Below are 16,066 nucleotides of genomic sequence, written 5' to 3'. Positions count from 1 at the left end.
ACAAGTGGGAATTTCTCTTTGGGTTTCTACTATGTGTTTTCTTAGGCTGAAAAGAAATTATAGTGTTTAGACAGGATGGATTCCTGAAGCCCTGGATGAGTTTCATGTGTGTCAGTTATTCACACCCATATTTAAGGTGTTTCATGTGCAAGGACTGCTCTAGACACTGGAAAATCAGTGATGAGTGAAATAGACACAGTCCTTATTCTCAGGAAGCTTTCTTGGTGGAAACAGACTTTAATCAGATAGCCACACAAATGAGTATATAATTACATAATGAGGTAAAGAAAGAAGCATGTTTCTGTAGGAGCATAAGAACTTGATGTAGATCAGTGTGTCCAGGAAGGCTTTCTTGAAGTAGTCACACATGCAGAGACATGAAGGGAGGAGAAAGACTGATCTCTATAAAGGTTGCTGGGGTGGGCTGTTAACAAAACAGATTTGACTTTTGAATAGATACTTTTAGTTTCAGTGTAGACATACTGAATTCAGAGAGATTAATTATAAGCCTATTGTTATCCAGGAGAAATAATGACTAGAGTAGTGGTAGTAAAGAGGAATGGACAGAAAAAAAATAGATATTTAAAATGTAGTTGGTAAAATTGACAGGATAGCAGATTGATTTGATTAGACATGGGGAAGTTAGGAAGGGGAGGCATGGAAGATGATACTGTGTTTTCTGAGTTGTGCAAGAATGGCAGTGTTCACCAATATATTCAGCAAGGAAACCATGTTTAGTTTTAGACATACTGAGTTTGAGGATGTTTCCTTTCAAATGGAAATAAATGTGTCAATAAGAATACATGGGTCTGGAGCTTTCAGGAGAAGCATGGGCCAAAGATAAAAATTTAAGATTCATTAGATAGGCGATGATTTTTGAGATTGTCTAAGACGAGAGTGTAAAGTAAGTAGAGAAAGCAGCATAAACTGATCCTTGTGGAATCCCACCTCAACTGCCAAAGGAACAAAAAGGAGCAGCAGGAGAGGTGAGGGGAAAGCCAGTAGGGGAAGGTGTTGCAAAAGTCAAGCAAAGAGAGTTCCACAGCACTGTTTCCTGCTGCTGAGAGGTTAAAAAAAGAATGAGATATAAAAATATTGAGAATTTTCAACTGAGTTTTCTACATTAATATTTATAAAATGTGTGTTTTTCCTTCTACTTAGGTGCATCCACTATGCTGCTTACTAGAATAAACTGTGCAGATTGGCCTGATACATGTAATAAACAAAATGTGACTGAATTTCCTGTTGTAAAGATGTACAAGGAAGGTGAAAACCCAGTATCTTATGGTGGTATGTTAGGAACTGAAGAGCTCCTAAAATTTATCCAGCTGTAAGTATTCAGCTTCACCCTAAGATTTTACATGTTTAGGTCTGTAAGACTTCTAATTACCATATGTTGTTGACACACTTTGAATGGGTTAGGAAGGATACTAGAATTGGAATCTCAGGATGAGCTGTGGTAGAGCTCATCCATATTCCATCACTTTGGAGAGATAGAAATTTTGTTTAATGAGGGTGACATTTTTGCTTGTTTAGAATAGTATTTTTTTTATTTGGTTGGAAGTTTATCTTGGGCATATGGTCTTTTTTCTAAGGTCAGTATTTTTATCATTTTACAAGCTGAAAAGTATTTTAAAAAATTAATTTTCAATATAACTATGTATTAATCTAGCAACAGGATTTCATGTCCAGTGAACATAACATCTATACAAGAAGCAGAAGAATATTTAAGTGGGGAGTTGTATAAAGACCTGATCATCTATTCTAGTGTGTCAGCACTGGGACTATTTAGTCCAACCACGACAACAGGTAAGTAGAATTGAAATTTTAAATTATATAATACATAGTTAAAAACTCATTTGCTAGTTTTTAAAAAAGAGTTACTGTCTTTTTAAATGACAGAGAACTCAAATTATAGAAGGTTTTGAAAATGCAGAAATTTGAATAAATAAAAATCTATAATCTAATTAGAGTTGTTGAATTTTAATGTAATTTGTTCCCTCTTTCTCTATATGCCTATGTATTGCATATTTACATATGTTTTAATGAAATTGGGCTAGTATATGTATCCAAGTTAGATTCTTGCTGTTTTTATTTAGAATTACATGGGTACATTTTTTCATGTAAGTAATATTCTTCAGAAACATCATGGCTGAATATACTATAATGTATTTAACTATCTACTAACAATAATATTTGTTGTTTTCTTTTTTATTTTTGCTGTATGTAAACAATATTCTTATTTATGCGTTTTTGTGAGGATTTTAGACTGTTTAATGGATATAGATTCCCAGTAGGGGAATCACTTTGTCTTCTATAAACTGTATGTATTATTCATTTTTTAAAATGGGGTTTTACTGCTTCTCTATTACTGTGAATTACTATGAGATTTTTACGTATTAAGGATATTAAGCTTTTGTCATTTTTTTCAGTTATTTTGCTCTAGTTTGCTTTTTGGCTTTGCTTAATAATAATTTTACATGTAGCAGTTTAAAATTGTTTTCAAATGTATTGATTTTGAGATTTCTTCCGTTGCTTTTAGCTCTATAGAAATCCTCTATTATCATTATCAATTAATATTCACCTGTATTTTCTTCTTGCTTAATTTATATTTTCCTACTGTAATTTATATAGTGTTTTTGCTTTGAACATTTTTTTAAAAACCATGATAAAATACACATAAAATTTATCATCTTAACCACTTTTAAGTGTATAGGTAGCTAGTGTTAAATATATTTACATTGTTGTGCAACTAATCTCTAGAACTTTTTCATCTTGCAAAACTGAAACTATACCTGTTGAACGACTGAACATTTTTGCTAGCCTCTGACAACTGCTATTCTACTTTCTGTCTCTATGAATTCGACTACTCTAGGAGCCTCATATAAGTGGAATCATACAGTATAAGGGAGGACCCCAAAAAACTGGAATTATCTTCTGGAGGGTGAGCCCTTATAGTATATAGGGTTCTCCTGCTAAGTGGGTGTTTTAGAAATCCATCTGTATCAGTGTACCAATTGGCATTGTTGTGAGAAGTTGAATTCAGCTTCAGGGAATTTTTTGTAGCCTCTTTCTATGTGTTTGCCCATTTCATGATGGGTGATTTACAAGCATACCTGCCCACACCGCACTGAGTGTTCAACAGTTTTTGACCAAAAATGGCATGACCCCCATGCCCCACCCTCCCTATTCACTCAATTGCCCCAAGCAAGTTTTGATGAAAAAAAAATCCTCAAAGGGAAATGTTTTTGCCAATGTGGAAGGGGTGAAACTAAAAATGAAAGAAGCATGAAAAGACATCAGAATCAGTGAATTCAAAAACTGTTTTGAGCAGTTGAAAAAAATGTGTTGATAGGTGTATTGCATCAAATGGAGAGTACTTTGAAGGTGACTGAAGTTTAAACATGTAAGAATAAATACACAATTTTTTATAAGTAAATTCTAGATTTTCATGGGTCCCCCCTCATATTTATCTTTTCTGATTGGTGTATTTTACCAAGTATAATGTCTTTAAAGTTTATCTGTGTTGCAGCATGTTGTCAGCATATCTGTTGTCAGCATTTCCTTCCTTTCAAGGCTGAAAAATATTCTGCTGTATGGATATAACACATTTTATTTATCCATTCATCTGTCGATAGACATTTGGTTGTTTCCACCTCTTGGTATTATGGATAATGCTGCTCTGAACATGGATGTATAAATATCTCTTCAGGAGCCTGCTTTCAGTTCTTTTGTATATATATCCATAAGTAGAATTTCTGGAACATATTATAATTCTATTTTTAATTTTTTGAGGAACTACCATGCTGTTTTCCATAGTGGCTATACCATTTTATATTCCTACCAACAGTATAGAAAGGTTCTAGTTTCTCCACATGCTCACCTGCACTTGTTATTTTCTGTTTTTGTTTTTAATAGTAGCCATCCTAATGGGTTTGAGGTGATGACTCATTGTGGTTTTGATACGCATTTCCCTAACTGTGTGATGATTAGTGATGTTAAGCATCTTTTCACGTGCATGTTGGCCATTTGTATATCTTCTTTAGAGAAATGTCTATTCAAGTCCTATGCCTAGCTTTAACTGGGTGGTGGTTGTTGAGTTGCAGGAGTTCTTTATATATTGTTTATTATTTTCTTATCATATGACTTGCAGATATTTTTCTCCTATTTCATAGGCTGCCTTTTCACTATGTTGATTGTGTCTTTTGATTTCTTTTTCCTTTCCAAAAGTATTTAACTATTTAGATCTTTTCATGCATGGTATGAGGTTAGGGTCCAACTTAATTTTTGTCTAAATAGTTAACAATTGTTCTTTTTTTCTGCTTTTTTTGATTCCACCATCACTTTTTGTGATCCCACTGTTACCATATTAAATCCACATCTGTATGTATGTGTATATCTCTGTTCAAATGTTTTCTATTTTGTTCACTTTACCTATTGATACTCAATATCAGTTTTATAATACATGTTGAACTTAGTTTTAAAATATATGATTGGGTAAAGTCTTTTATTTATCTTTTTATATGTATTTTTTGCCTATAAACTCTTTCAGGTGAACTTTAGCCATTTATATGTATTGTCTACACTTATTTGGATACCTGTTTTATGCTTTAGTGATATTTCTTTAGTTAGTTTTTATTTATTTATTTTTCTATATTCTGTATGCCTCTTTGGTTTTATATTCCCCAAGGCTAAAGATAAAGATGTTTTTTGAAAAAACAAACAAAACCTATTGGAATCTATACAATTAAAGACCATTTCAATGATTTTGAGTCCCTCTAACGGAAGATGAGGATGCTTTTAATTTCTTCTGTGGTCTTTTTCTCTATATCAGCCTCTATGCTCATATTATAGGCTCAGATTATCATTATTGATGAATTTTTGTTTCTTTATATATTACTCTTTTTAGAACTATTTTCCCCCAACATACTATTATGAAATTTTGCCAACATATACGAAGTTGAAAGAATTTTACAGTAAACTCCAATATACCTTGGTCATCTAGACTTTACCATTAGTATTTAACTATACTTGCTTTAACATATACCTTTTATCTATCCATCCTTCCATCCATCAATTAATTTATCTTATTTTGGATGCATCTTAAATTAACATTTTTGCATTCAGCTTTGATACAGTGCTTATATCAACTAATTAGAGTTTTATTTATAGCCTCATACTATAGTGTTCTTTTAATATCCCAAATTCTCTGTTCTTAGACTCTTACTCTTTATTCCATTCTTGCTTCATAGGAATGTGCCTTTCAGTAATTTTATTTATTAAAAAATATTTTTTATTCTCACCCAAGGACTTTTATTTTTTCATTGCTTTTGGTTGGGGGCAGTACTTGGAAGGGGAGGAAGAGAGAGAAAGAGGCAGAGAGGAGAGAGATCGATGTGAGAGAGAAACATTGATTGGTTGCCTTCTTGTACATACCCTAATGGGGGATCAAACCTGCAACCTGGATATGTGCCCTGACCAGGAATCAAGCCCATAACCTTTTAGTCTATGGGATGAAGCTTCAACTGAGCCACACCAGTTAGGGTTATTTGTTTGTTTGTTTGTTTGTTTAGAGGGACAGGGAGAGAGGGAAAGAGAAATAGAAACAGAAACATCAGTCTGTTGTTCTACTTATTTCTGCACTCGTTGGTTGATTCTTGTACATGTCCTCACTGGGGATCAAACTTGCAACCTTGGCGCATGGGGATGACTCTCTAACCAACTGAGCTATTTGGCCAGGGCTTTTCAGTAACTTTAAAAGAAAGAGTGGTACCTACATACACATAGAGAGTTTTTTCTGACCCATAGTACTGCTTAGAATGTTATTCTCTTGTCTTTGCATATGGATGGCCTCCTGACTGGGTCATGAAATCCTTAGCCTTAGTGTTTTCCTCACATACATCTACCATTTATTTAGTGAATCTTCCCCCTTCTTATTTCTCCTTCACTTAAAATGTATTCCAAATTCTGAAGGAAATCTTTTAAGGATATTTGTATGGGAAGAGGATTCCCATGTTTAGCATTATATCTGTATATGATACTATTACTTACTTACTACATTTTGCCTTGTGTACGTCTGTCTAGTACTTACTTACTCCCCTCCAGTTTGTCTTCAAATTCTTTTAAATTAAAAGCCAAAAGAGCTTACTACAAAGAAATGACAAGAATGTTAATGTGTGCATTGTGGCTTACCATGTTGAAAGCAAAATCCTAGAGGGCATAGTTTGTAGTTTGTGTTTTCTTTATGAAAAATTGTGAAATGAATGAGTCTGTGTTTTACTCCTTTGTTTTTCCCTTTCTAATGTTTTTGCCCCCACTGTTGACTTAGTCTCCTGTCTACCTCAGGTGCCTGGTGCTTGGAAGTTCTCATTTATTACTTCCATTGGGCCTCTTTCCAAAAAGAGTTAGTCTTCAGATAGTAAAAAGCACAAATACAATAAAATAATTAAAAGCATAAGAGTTAAGCAATAAAAGTGCAGGGGATAATTGTGTAGAACATCTAAGAAAACACTGCAGTTGATCATAAAACTTAGTCTTCAACAATCTGGTAGCAACCAGAAACAATAAAGTGAAAGTTTTGCCATTTTCTCAAGTTAAGATGTTGACTCATCCATAGAGAAAACTTTTTCTTGATTGTAAATGCTGAGAGGAATTTTTCGTTTACACACACACACACATACACACACATAAAATCACTATAAGGAACAGTGTACTTGATTGCATTTCTATAAAATGATGATGATAATTTATATGTAATTATATTTCAAAAAAGTCAAAAGTATATTATTAAATTATATACAAGTAGTTCTGGTGTGCCAGAATGATGTGATCTGGATGTGATGCTTTGTTATTATTTCACTGGATTGATTATTTCCAGTCTTTTCTGTCAGGTATTCATTCCTTTTCTTCTTCTTCTTTTTAACATATAAAAGTTAACTACTGACATTTTCTGAGCCCTAATTTTGTATCAGATATTAATTTGTTGTTTATGTAGATTCTAATGATTTGAAGACTAAAATAATGTGAATTCCATGAGGGCGAAATTTTTCTCTTGCCGGGTCCCTCTACTGGAAAGTTGCTATTTTTTTCTTTGTAAATAATAAGTATCTTATTATGGGGATATAATTTAAAACTCTGTAAATGTCCTATTTCTCATTATAATTTTGCACTTCAGTTTCAGGATTGAAAGAGCTATTACTATGATGGTTCCCAAGTGGAAAATTTCTAACTCCATTATTCTTTTTATATTTATTAGCTGTAAGACCTTTCCTGTCTCATTTATCAGTGTGGGCACCTGAGTTATTTTATTCAATGGTTTATAACCATTTACTATCATTAGTTTGCTCAAATTTGGTCAGTGGGAGCTTCAATCTGACTCATGCCTTTCTGGCATGTTTCCATCGTGTTTTGAATATGTCCTTTTGGCACAAGATGTTCCCAGCCCCATTTCTGGAATCAGCCATTTCTCCAAGGAGTCCAGGTTCCTGTTAGAGGAATACTGAATTTAGAAATCAAAATCTAGCAGTTAGAAGTGCTTTTACTTACTGGAGTGTTCTTCTCAACTCTTGCTGACAGAGTTAAAATATATGTGTGTGTGTGTGTGTGTGTGTGTGTGTGTGTATAAATATAACTGTTCAGTAAGTATAACAGTGGAAAAAAGCCATATTGCTAAATTATTTATTTTATGCAGTTAAAATGTGTTTACAGTTAAACAAGTAAATATTGTAGTTCACCACAATATTACATCTCAAATATATTTATAGTAGTTAAAATGTTTTATTTATTTAAACATTTATTCCTTATATTTGGAGTTGCCATGTACTCTGACATATATGCAGTTTTCACCAGGGAGGAGAATATGCCTGATTTTAAACATTCAGAGGAAAATTTACACTCTGACTTGTGGAAATGGATATATAGCTGAGGTCTATATTCTTAATTGCTCCAATCAAACAAGAAACTTAAGATTTATGAAGAAATGAATTCATGAGGAACCTTTCAAGAAACATATTCATGAGCAGAGAGGCTTCTGTATGTAGAAATTACTGGGAACATTAGTATAATTTCCCAGTGTTACTTTTCAAAAAAGAAAAGAAAAAACTGAAACAGTTCTATTATATCATTGCTTTAGGTAATGATCAATTAATGACCAGAATTCATTCTTGTTTTCTCTTAGAATGAAAGTATAGTCCTTTCTAGTTGCTTAATTTTCTTATGAAGCTTTTCTACTTGGTGTAGTACAGGTTGGAGAAAATATTTTAATGGATTATTAGTTCCTTGTTAAAATTGTGATTATAAGTGGGCTCTCAGTGCTGCCTATTGGCTGACTGTGCTGCTCTAGTAACTTTGCTTTCCTATAAGACAATGTTTCTAAATCTTGTGGAAAGTATGCATCCTTTTTTAAAGAAAATAATCTTGTGGTTACCTGATGTTAACAGTTTTGATGCTTACATCCTGATTATACTATTGTATGCTAAGGTAAAGATCTTTTGAGTTCAGCATACCCAACTTGCTAGGTGCTTTATGACTCAAATATTTCATCGTTGTTTTGTATTTGAACTACTCTGAACCAAATGATAGCAGCAAGCTGAGCTGTCATTTGGCCTCCTTTTGGAAAGAATATGTCACTTATATAAGTCTACCTCTGCTCTTTTCTCATTAGTTTACAACTTTTTAATTCATATTTGCTTCTTAGTTATCAGATACTCATTAACATGATCCAGAATATGCTATTATTTATGAAAATGTATTCAGAAATCTATAGACATAATAGCATTAATTTTGAATGTAGCCTAACAAATAAGAAAAAACAAATCAATCAAGATTTTAAAATAACAAAGATTACAGAAAATACAGGAAATTTAAAAAAGATACAAATCTCTCCTAACTGTAGAAACCTGACTACAATTTCCAGTCTTCTATTGTTGTTTATGCAAATAGGTTCTTTTAAATTGTATAGTTATAATGTGTCTATTTCCTTCTCTTTCCAGGCTACGTGTAGGGTAGTTGTCTTCATTTACTCTGCCTTAGGAATATATTGAAAAAAGCAAAAAAAATTTACCCAGTAAATCTGTATGATTAGAATGCTATAAATCTTATAAATTTAGAGTACATTTGTTTAGAGAACCATAGTTGCATTGCATCAATTTACATTTCTGTAATCAAATGTCATAAAAACAGTACAGATTTATTTTAGAACTACTAAGTTATATAAGGTCTGCACTCAAATATTTGTCTTCATAATTAATGAATAACAAATTACTGTCATTTATAAACCTGCTCATCAGTTGAATAGCACACATAATTTTAAAGGTTTCATTTTTTGTCTTGTCTGTGTATTTTTAGCAAAAGAACGTTTCACTGAAGCAGGAAAATTGCTTAAAGGATATGTTATCACTGGAATTTATTCTGGAGAAGATGTTTCGATACTGTAAGTTTATTGTTGTTCTAATTTTAGGGAGGAAGAAGCTTGCAAAATTATACATTGCTTGTTTTTACACAGTTGAAGAAGATAGTGCAGCAGCACAGCAGTTTTTAATTTTCTTCTAGGGAGATATGGGAAGTACTACCTGGCTATTTAGAATTTTTAGATATTCTTTTACTTCAGGCTAGCTCCCCCAAAGGGGCATACTTGGATTCATATTATTTCATCTTCCTATAAAAAACTTTTCTCTTTGGGTTCAATTACCTGCAATTTTGATTCTTTGGAGTTGTCATATTTTTTTTTAGGGGGGAGGATTTTACTTCTTGGGTGCCTGGGTTTTGATTTGCCACCAAGAAATTTATAAAAATCAAAGTTTTTCCAGATTTCTCTCAGAGTTTTAATTTATGCAACTATACCTGATAGTTCTACCTAATTTTAAATTACTGTTAACATACTTTAATAGTGGCTTTTTAAAGCCACTTAAGTTGCTCTATTTGTAGAATTTGGGGCTCCTGTGAACTACCAAATATATCAGCTGCTGCAGAATGAAGGACTGAACTGAAAATTTGGGGTTGATCACATTCTGCATAATGGCTCATTTGCAGGTGCACGTAAAGTTGTTAAGCCCAGTGGTTTATCTTTCTTAACTTCTTTTTTTTTAAGCTAATATTGATTTGTCTTTTAGGCCTTATTTTTAAAAAATTTTTTAAAAGATTTTATTTATTTATTTTTGGAGAGGGAAGGGAGGGAGATAGAGAGAGAGACATCAATGTGCGGTTGCTGGGGGTTATGGCCTGCAATCCAGGAATGTACCCTGGCTGGGAATTGAACCTGTGACACTTTGGTTCCCAGCCCGCGCTCAATCCACTGAGCTACGCCAGCCAGGGCCTTTCTTAACTTCTGACTGTGATATTTCTAATTGTGATTTCTGAACTTAAGTTTTTTATGCTGAACACTGGTGACATATGCTCTTGATGATCAAGCTCCTGTTCTATCCATGAAATCAGTACTTTTTTAAAAGTACTGAACACCAGATCTTTAGGGAATATGAGACCTGTTCACCTGACACATATACAGTCACCCACTGTCTCCTCTGCTTTCTTTGTGCATTTATGGTCCAAAAAGCAAGATGAGTCATTTTCAGGGTATGTTTTGTTTATAACCCACTGATCAAACAACAGGGATTTGCAGGTGATCTGAAGACGGTCCTCTCTGCCAGTACTTATATTGTGATATTGTCTGTACTTTGTTCTAACATGAATTAAGTTTAAGTTTTTACACGATATGAAAGTGACTATATCATTGGTAATTTCACACGAAGCATTTTTTCCTGTTTAATTTAGTGATTTTTCTTTTAGGTTTAATTAGCAAAAGTAGTGGCTGGAGGGAGCAGGTTTGAGTTCTGTTTCAGTGGAGAAAGCACAGACTGCATCTGGAGTACCTCAGTTTGAATTCTCTCTCAGCTATTTATCACTCTCTGAGTCCTGGTTTCCTCTTCTGTAAGATGAAGGTGGTAGTGGCTACTTTATAGGGCTGTTCTGAGGGTTAAATGAAAATGTAAACTAAAAGCACTTGGCATAGCGCCTGCAAATAGTAGATTTCTAATAAATGCCCATCTCCTTGCTCAGCACATGGTGAATAGTTCAGAAAGCTGAGAACTATTCACTGTGTTCCTAATCCTATTTAGACATTATCTTGGTGGGTAAATTGTCTAGAAAAAAATCTGGGTAGATTGTTATCTGTTTCTTTCTTTTAATCTAGGTCGTCAAGGCTACAGAAGATAGATTTGTATGTAAATTGAGTTCATTTTTTCCTTGATAATATAGGGCTTCCCATTTGCTGCCTTTCATGTGGCCCCTTGGCCTCATTGTTTGTTTTTGTTGACTTACTATAGTTCAGTTGAAATTTTTAAATATATATTTCTCCATAGGTCAAATAAATATACTGCAACTCTTCCAGCCCTGCTGCTTGCCAGACACAAAGAAGGCAAAGTCGAGAACATTCCATTAGCTAACACCCATGCGCAAGAAATGGTTCAAATAATAACAAATGCATTACTGGAAACATTTGTGAGTATATTTTATAATAAGGATGTTATTTGAAATAAGGATATCTAGATCAGTTGAAGGTAGTTTATTTTAATCTGTGGTTTTCCAGCTTTTGTCGGCATAGGGCATGGTGTTTGTGAGCTGAAGATTCATTGGGTTGCTCTGTTTTATTATTTAGTCATTATGCATAAAGCTTCTCTAGTCTGCTGCCAAAAATTTACATGTCTTTGGATTATTTTTATTGCTGAGACCAGTGCGGCTGGTGGCCAGCTGAAGTACTTAATCTAGGTTAAAACTTGATATAAAGCACATGGAGTCAGTCTGCTCAGCTTCAGATCCTTGCTTGATTCCTTACCAGCAGTGTGTTAACTTCTTGCCGTCTCACTTTTCGCATGTGTAAAATGTAGGTGATAGTAGCACTGCAGAGTGTTATTGTAAGGAATGAGATTTCTGTTCAGTGTTTGGCCCCTGGTAAACATTCAACTAATGTTTTTATTATTTATTCAGTTTTAGATCGAAATACTGAGTTATGAAAAAAGGCCTTTTTCAATGCTTTGCATAATAGTGGATTCAGGGGTGCAAGATGTAATCTGCATTTCTTGATTTCACTTGTTTTAAATTTATATTAAATGTAACTAAATTATTATAAGTTTATGCTTTTCTCCAATTATAAATTAACATAAGGTACACTTTTATCAGGTATACATACTGAATAGATATCTTGTTTTTAGTTGTCTTGATGATCTAAATAACATTACATTTTAGGCTCAAATAAATGACTGTAGTTTTAATTATTAAATCTTTTTGTCACCTTAGTTCTGTTCCTCACTGCTCTCCTCCAATTAAAGTTAAACATTATAGTAGTTAAATTATTAATATTTTCAGGATGTAGTTTTCTAAATTATTTACTAATGTTACAGTTTTGTGTTTAATAACATGTTATTAAATATTTCTTTAGCAAATACATCATATAATATTTTGGGGATTATTATAAGCCTTTAACTATTTTTTTCCAGATAATATAGAAAGCTATAAAGAAGAAAATCAGAATCAATCTCTTTAACCAAATTTAAATTTGGGGATATATTATCCCAAACTTAAAAAAATTCCATGTATATATATATATGTGTGTGTGTGTGTTTGCCTTTTTATATATTAAGGGATATTTTAATCAAGAAGTAAAGATAGGCACATTGTTTTTTAATTTTTATATTTTTAAAGATTTTATTTATTTATTTATTTATTTTTAGAGAGCGGGTAAGGGAAGGAGAAAGAGAAGGAGAGAAAGATCAATGTGTGAGTGATATATTAGTTGGTTGCCTCTCACATGCCCCCAACTGGGGACCTGGCCTGCCACCCAGGCATGTGCCCTGACTGGGAATTGAACTGGTGACCTTTCACTTCGCGGGCTGACACTCAATCCACTGAGCCACACCAGCCAAGGCAGGCATATTGTTTTTTTAATATTCTGTCATATTAAAAAACATAATTTATTTAATAGTTTTCTATTGAGGAATATTTACATTGTCTTTAATTTATTGTTTTACTCAGGGATTGTCCTTATAGATAATGTTTAGGTGTTTCCATGATTACATACTTATGGTGAATTCGTAGAATTTGAATTGCTATTCCAAAGGATAGGCACATTTTTTAAGGCTTCTGATACTTATTACTGTTTTGCCCAACAGAAGATTCATATCATTTTGCTCTTTTTGCCTAACTGATAGATAAAAATGAGTATCTTTTTTTTTCTTTTTTTTTAAGATTTTATTTATTTGTAGTGAGGGAAGGGAGGGAGAAAGGGAGAGAGAGAGAAACATCAGTGTGTGGTTGCTGGGGGCCATGGCCTGCAACCCAGGCACGTGCCCTGACTGGGAATCGAACCTGCGATGCTTTGGTTCGCAGCCTGCACTCAATCCACTGAGCTACGCTAGCCAGGGCTTTTTTTATTTAAGATTATCATCGTTAAGGCTGAGAAACTTGGGGCAAACTTAACTCTCAAAATCTGTTTATAGTTTAGGCAAACATGATAAGCATTGTGACAGTGTTTCAGTACAATGTTTTGGTTTGCAGTGTACTACTAAACACTTAAAAAGCTATAATAAAAATTATTTTGTTTTTAGTTTATGACCTTTCCCTAAATTGAAAAACCCTCAAGTGGTTGTTAAATTTCCTAAAGTTTCTCTGTGTTGGAGGTTTAAGTCTGAAGCATGTAGTGACTGCAACAACTAGCAAGAAGTAAGCTCATCTTTTGGGCTGCACTGAGGTACTAGAAAGACTCTGGTTCCTTTATCTGAATAGGAAAGAGTGGATAACCGAAGGGTAAATATTTTTTATATGGCAGCAAATTCTTATTTTAGTGAACCTGATGAAAATTAACCCAAGTAAATAATGCCCCCAAATAAAATACATGATAACTATATAAGCAGTGATATATCCCAGGTGGTCACACTTAGAACTAGTTATTAGGAAATATGTTTGGTACATTTCTCCAATACATTGAGTTCCTTTGATATGCTTTTACTACGAATAAGAATACCACAGACTTCCAGTCAAGATGGAGGCATAGTTAAACACAACTCATGTCCTCACACAACCACAGCAAAAATTACAACTTACCTATAAAACAGCTATCACCCAGAATCATAAAAAAATCAAGCTGTACGGAAGCCCGACAACCAAGGAATTAAAGAAGTCACATTCATCCAGATGGGTAGGAGGGGCGGAGATGCAGAATGTGAGGTCCCACACCCACATGTGGTAGATAAAACTCAGGAGGGATACCTCAGGAATGAAGGATTCTAGCCCCATACAAAACCACCTAGCCCAGGGTTACAATACCAGGAAGATAAGTCCCCATAACTTCTGGCAGTAAAAACCAATAGGGGTTGGGATGGTGGGAGAAACTGCGGGATTCTCAGGCTTCTGCTCTTAAAGGGCCTACAAAGGACTTGGGACTTATGCAGACTCACTCCCTCTGGACTCCAGCACTGGGGTAGCAGTGGGAAGGGTGCCAGTGGCATATGGGGAGAATCTAAAGTGTCCAGGATTGGGCTGAGTGCTGGGGAATAGATTCCTCACAGACAAAACTCCAGAGACCACGCAGTGACCATTGTCCATTTTCTGAGCCCTCCCACAAAGTCACAGAGTAGCAATGCCATATCAGAGACTTTAGCAACCTGGTTCACACAGGTGGCCCCACTTAGGCAATTACCCAAGGCTCCATCCTATCCAATTTAACAGTGCACTTTTTGCAATAGGCCAAGCTACTGAGACAGGGAGTCAAAGCAGCCTTACCTAATATGTAGAAACAGACAAGCGGGCCTATCAAAATGAGGAGATAAAGACATATGGCCCAAATGAAAGAACAGAACAAAACTCCAGAAAAAGAACTAAACAAAAAGGAGATAAGTAATCTATCAGATGCAGAGTTCAAAACACTGGTCATTAGGATGCTTAAGGAACTCAGTGTGTACTTAAACAGCATAAAAAAGACCTAGGCAGAAGTGAAGTTTACACTAAGTGAAATAAAAATTTACAGTACTAACAGTGGAATGCATAAAGTCGAGAATCAAACCAATGATTTGGAATGTAAGGAAGAAACAAAAAACATTTAATCAGAACAGCAAGAAGAAAAAAGAATCCAAAAAATGAGAATAGGCTAAGGAGCCTCTGGGACAACTTCAGATATACCAACATTTGAATCATAGGGGTGACAGAAGTAGAAGAGAAAGAGCAATAATTTGAAAACTTATTGGAAAAAGTAAAGAAAACTACCCTAATTTGGTGAAGGAAAAAAGACATACAAGTGCTGGAAGCACAGAGAGACCCAAACAAGATGGATGCAAAGAGACACTACTCTAAGACACATCATAATTAAAATGCCAACGGTTAAAGATGAAGAGAGAATCTTAAAAGCAGCAAGAGAAAAGCAGTTAGTTACCTACAGGGGAGTTCCCATGAGACTGTCAGCTGATTTCTCAGAAGAAATTTTGCTGGCAAGAAGGGATTAGCAAGAAATATTCAAAGTCATGAAAGGCAGGGATCTACAGCCAAGATTGCTCTACCCAGCAAAGTTATCATTTAGAGTTTAAGAGCAGATAAAGTGCTTCCCAGACAAGGTAAAGCTAAAGGGGTTCATCATCACCAACCCATTTTTATATGAAATGTTAAAGGGACTTATTTAAGAAAAAGAAGATCAAAACTACGAACATTATAATGGCATTAAATTCACAACTATCAACAATTGAATCTAAAACAACTAAGTGAACAACCAGAACAGGAACAGAATCATAGATATGGAGGCCATTTGGGGGGTTATTAGTTTGGAGGGGGAAAGAGGAGAATGGGGGAAAGGTGCAGGGATTAAGAAGTACAAATTGGTAGGTATAGAATAGGCAGGGGTGTGTTGAGAACAGCATAGGAAATGGAATAGCCAAAGAACTTGTATGTAAGACCCATGGACATGAACTAAGGAGGTGATTGCCAGAGGGAGTGAAGAGTGCTGGGTAGAGAGGGGCAAAGGGGGAAAAATTGGGACAATTGTAATAGCATAATCAATAAAACATATTTAAAAAAAGAATACTAGACTTCC

At 34.4% G+C, this 16,066-nt stretch overlaps 1 protein-coding gene across 1 annotated transcript in view; it reads left to right on the top strand.

Moving 5' to 3' along the window:
- The window catches only part of TXNDC16 (thioredoxin domain containing 16), a 75,353-nt gene that overhangs the window by 45,799 nt on the left and 13,488 nt on the right, over positions 1-16,066 (top strand). Inside the window, exons 14-17 of the mRNA XM_045823680.1 lie at positions 1,162-1,330; positions 1,673-1,809; positions 9,346-9,430; positions 11,355-11,493. Of these exons, the coding sequence (XP_045679636.1) occupies positions 1,162-1,330; positions 1,673-1,809; positions 9,346-9,430; positions 11,355-11,493 (530 nt within the window). The remainder of the gene's footprint in view (positions 1-1,161; positions 1,331-1,672; positions 1,810-9,345; positions 9,431-11,354; positions 11,494-16,066) is intronic.

This window comes from Phyllostomus hastatus, unplaced genomic scaffold (assembly GCF_019186645.2).
Source record: "Phyllostomus hastatus isolate PE091 unplaced genomic scaffold, TTU_PhHast_1.1 phas_scaffold_501, whole genome shotgun sequence".
NCBI lineage: Eukaryota > Metazoa > Chordata > Mammalia > Chiroptera > Phyllostomidae > Phyllostomus > Phyllostomus hastatus.
The sequence above is the reverse complement of the archived record's forward strand: the minus strand, read 5'-3'. Positions and strand labels throughout refer to the sequence as shown.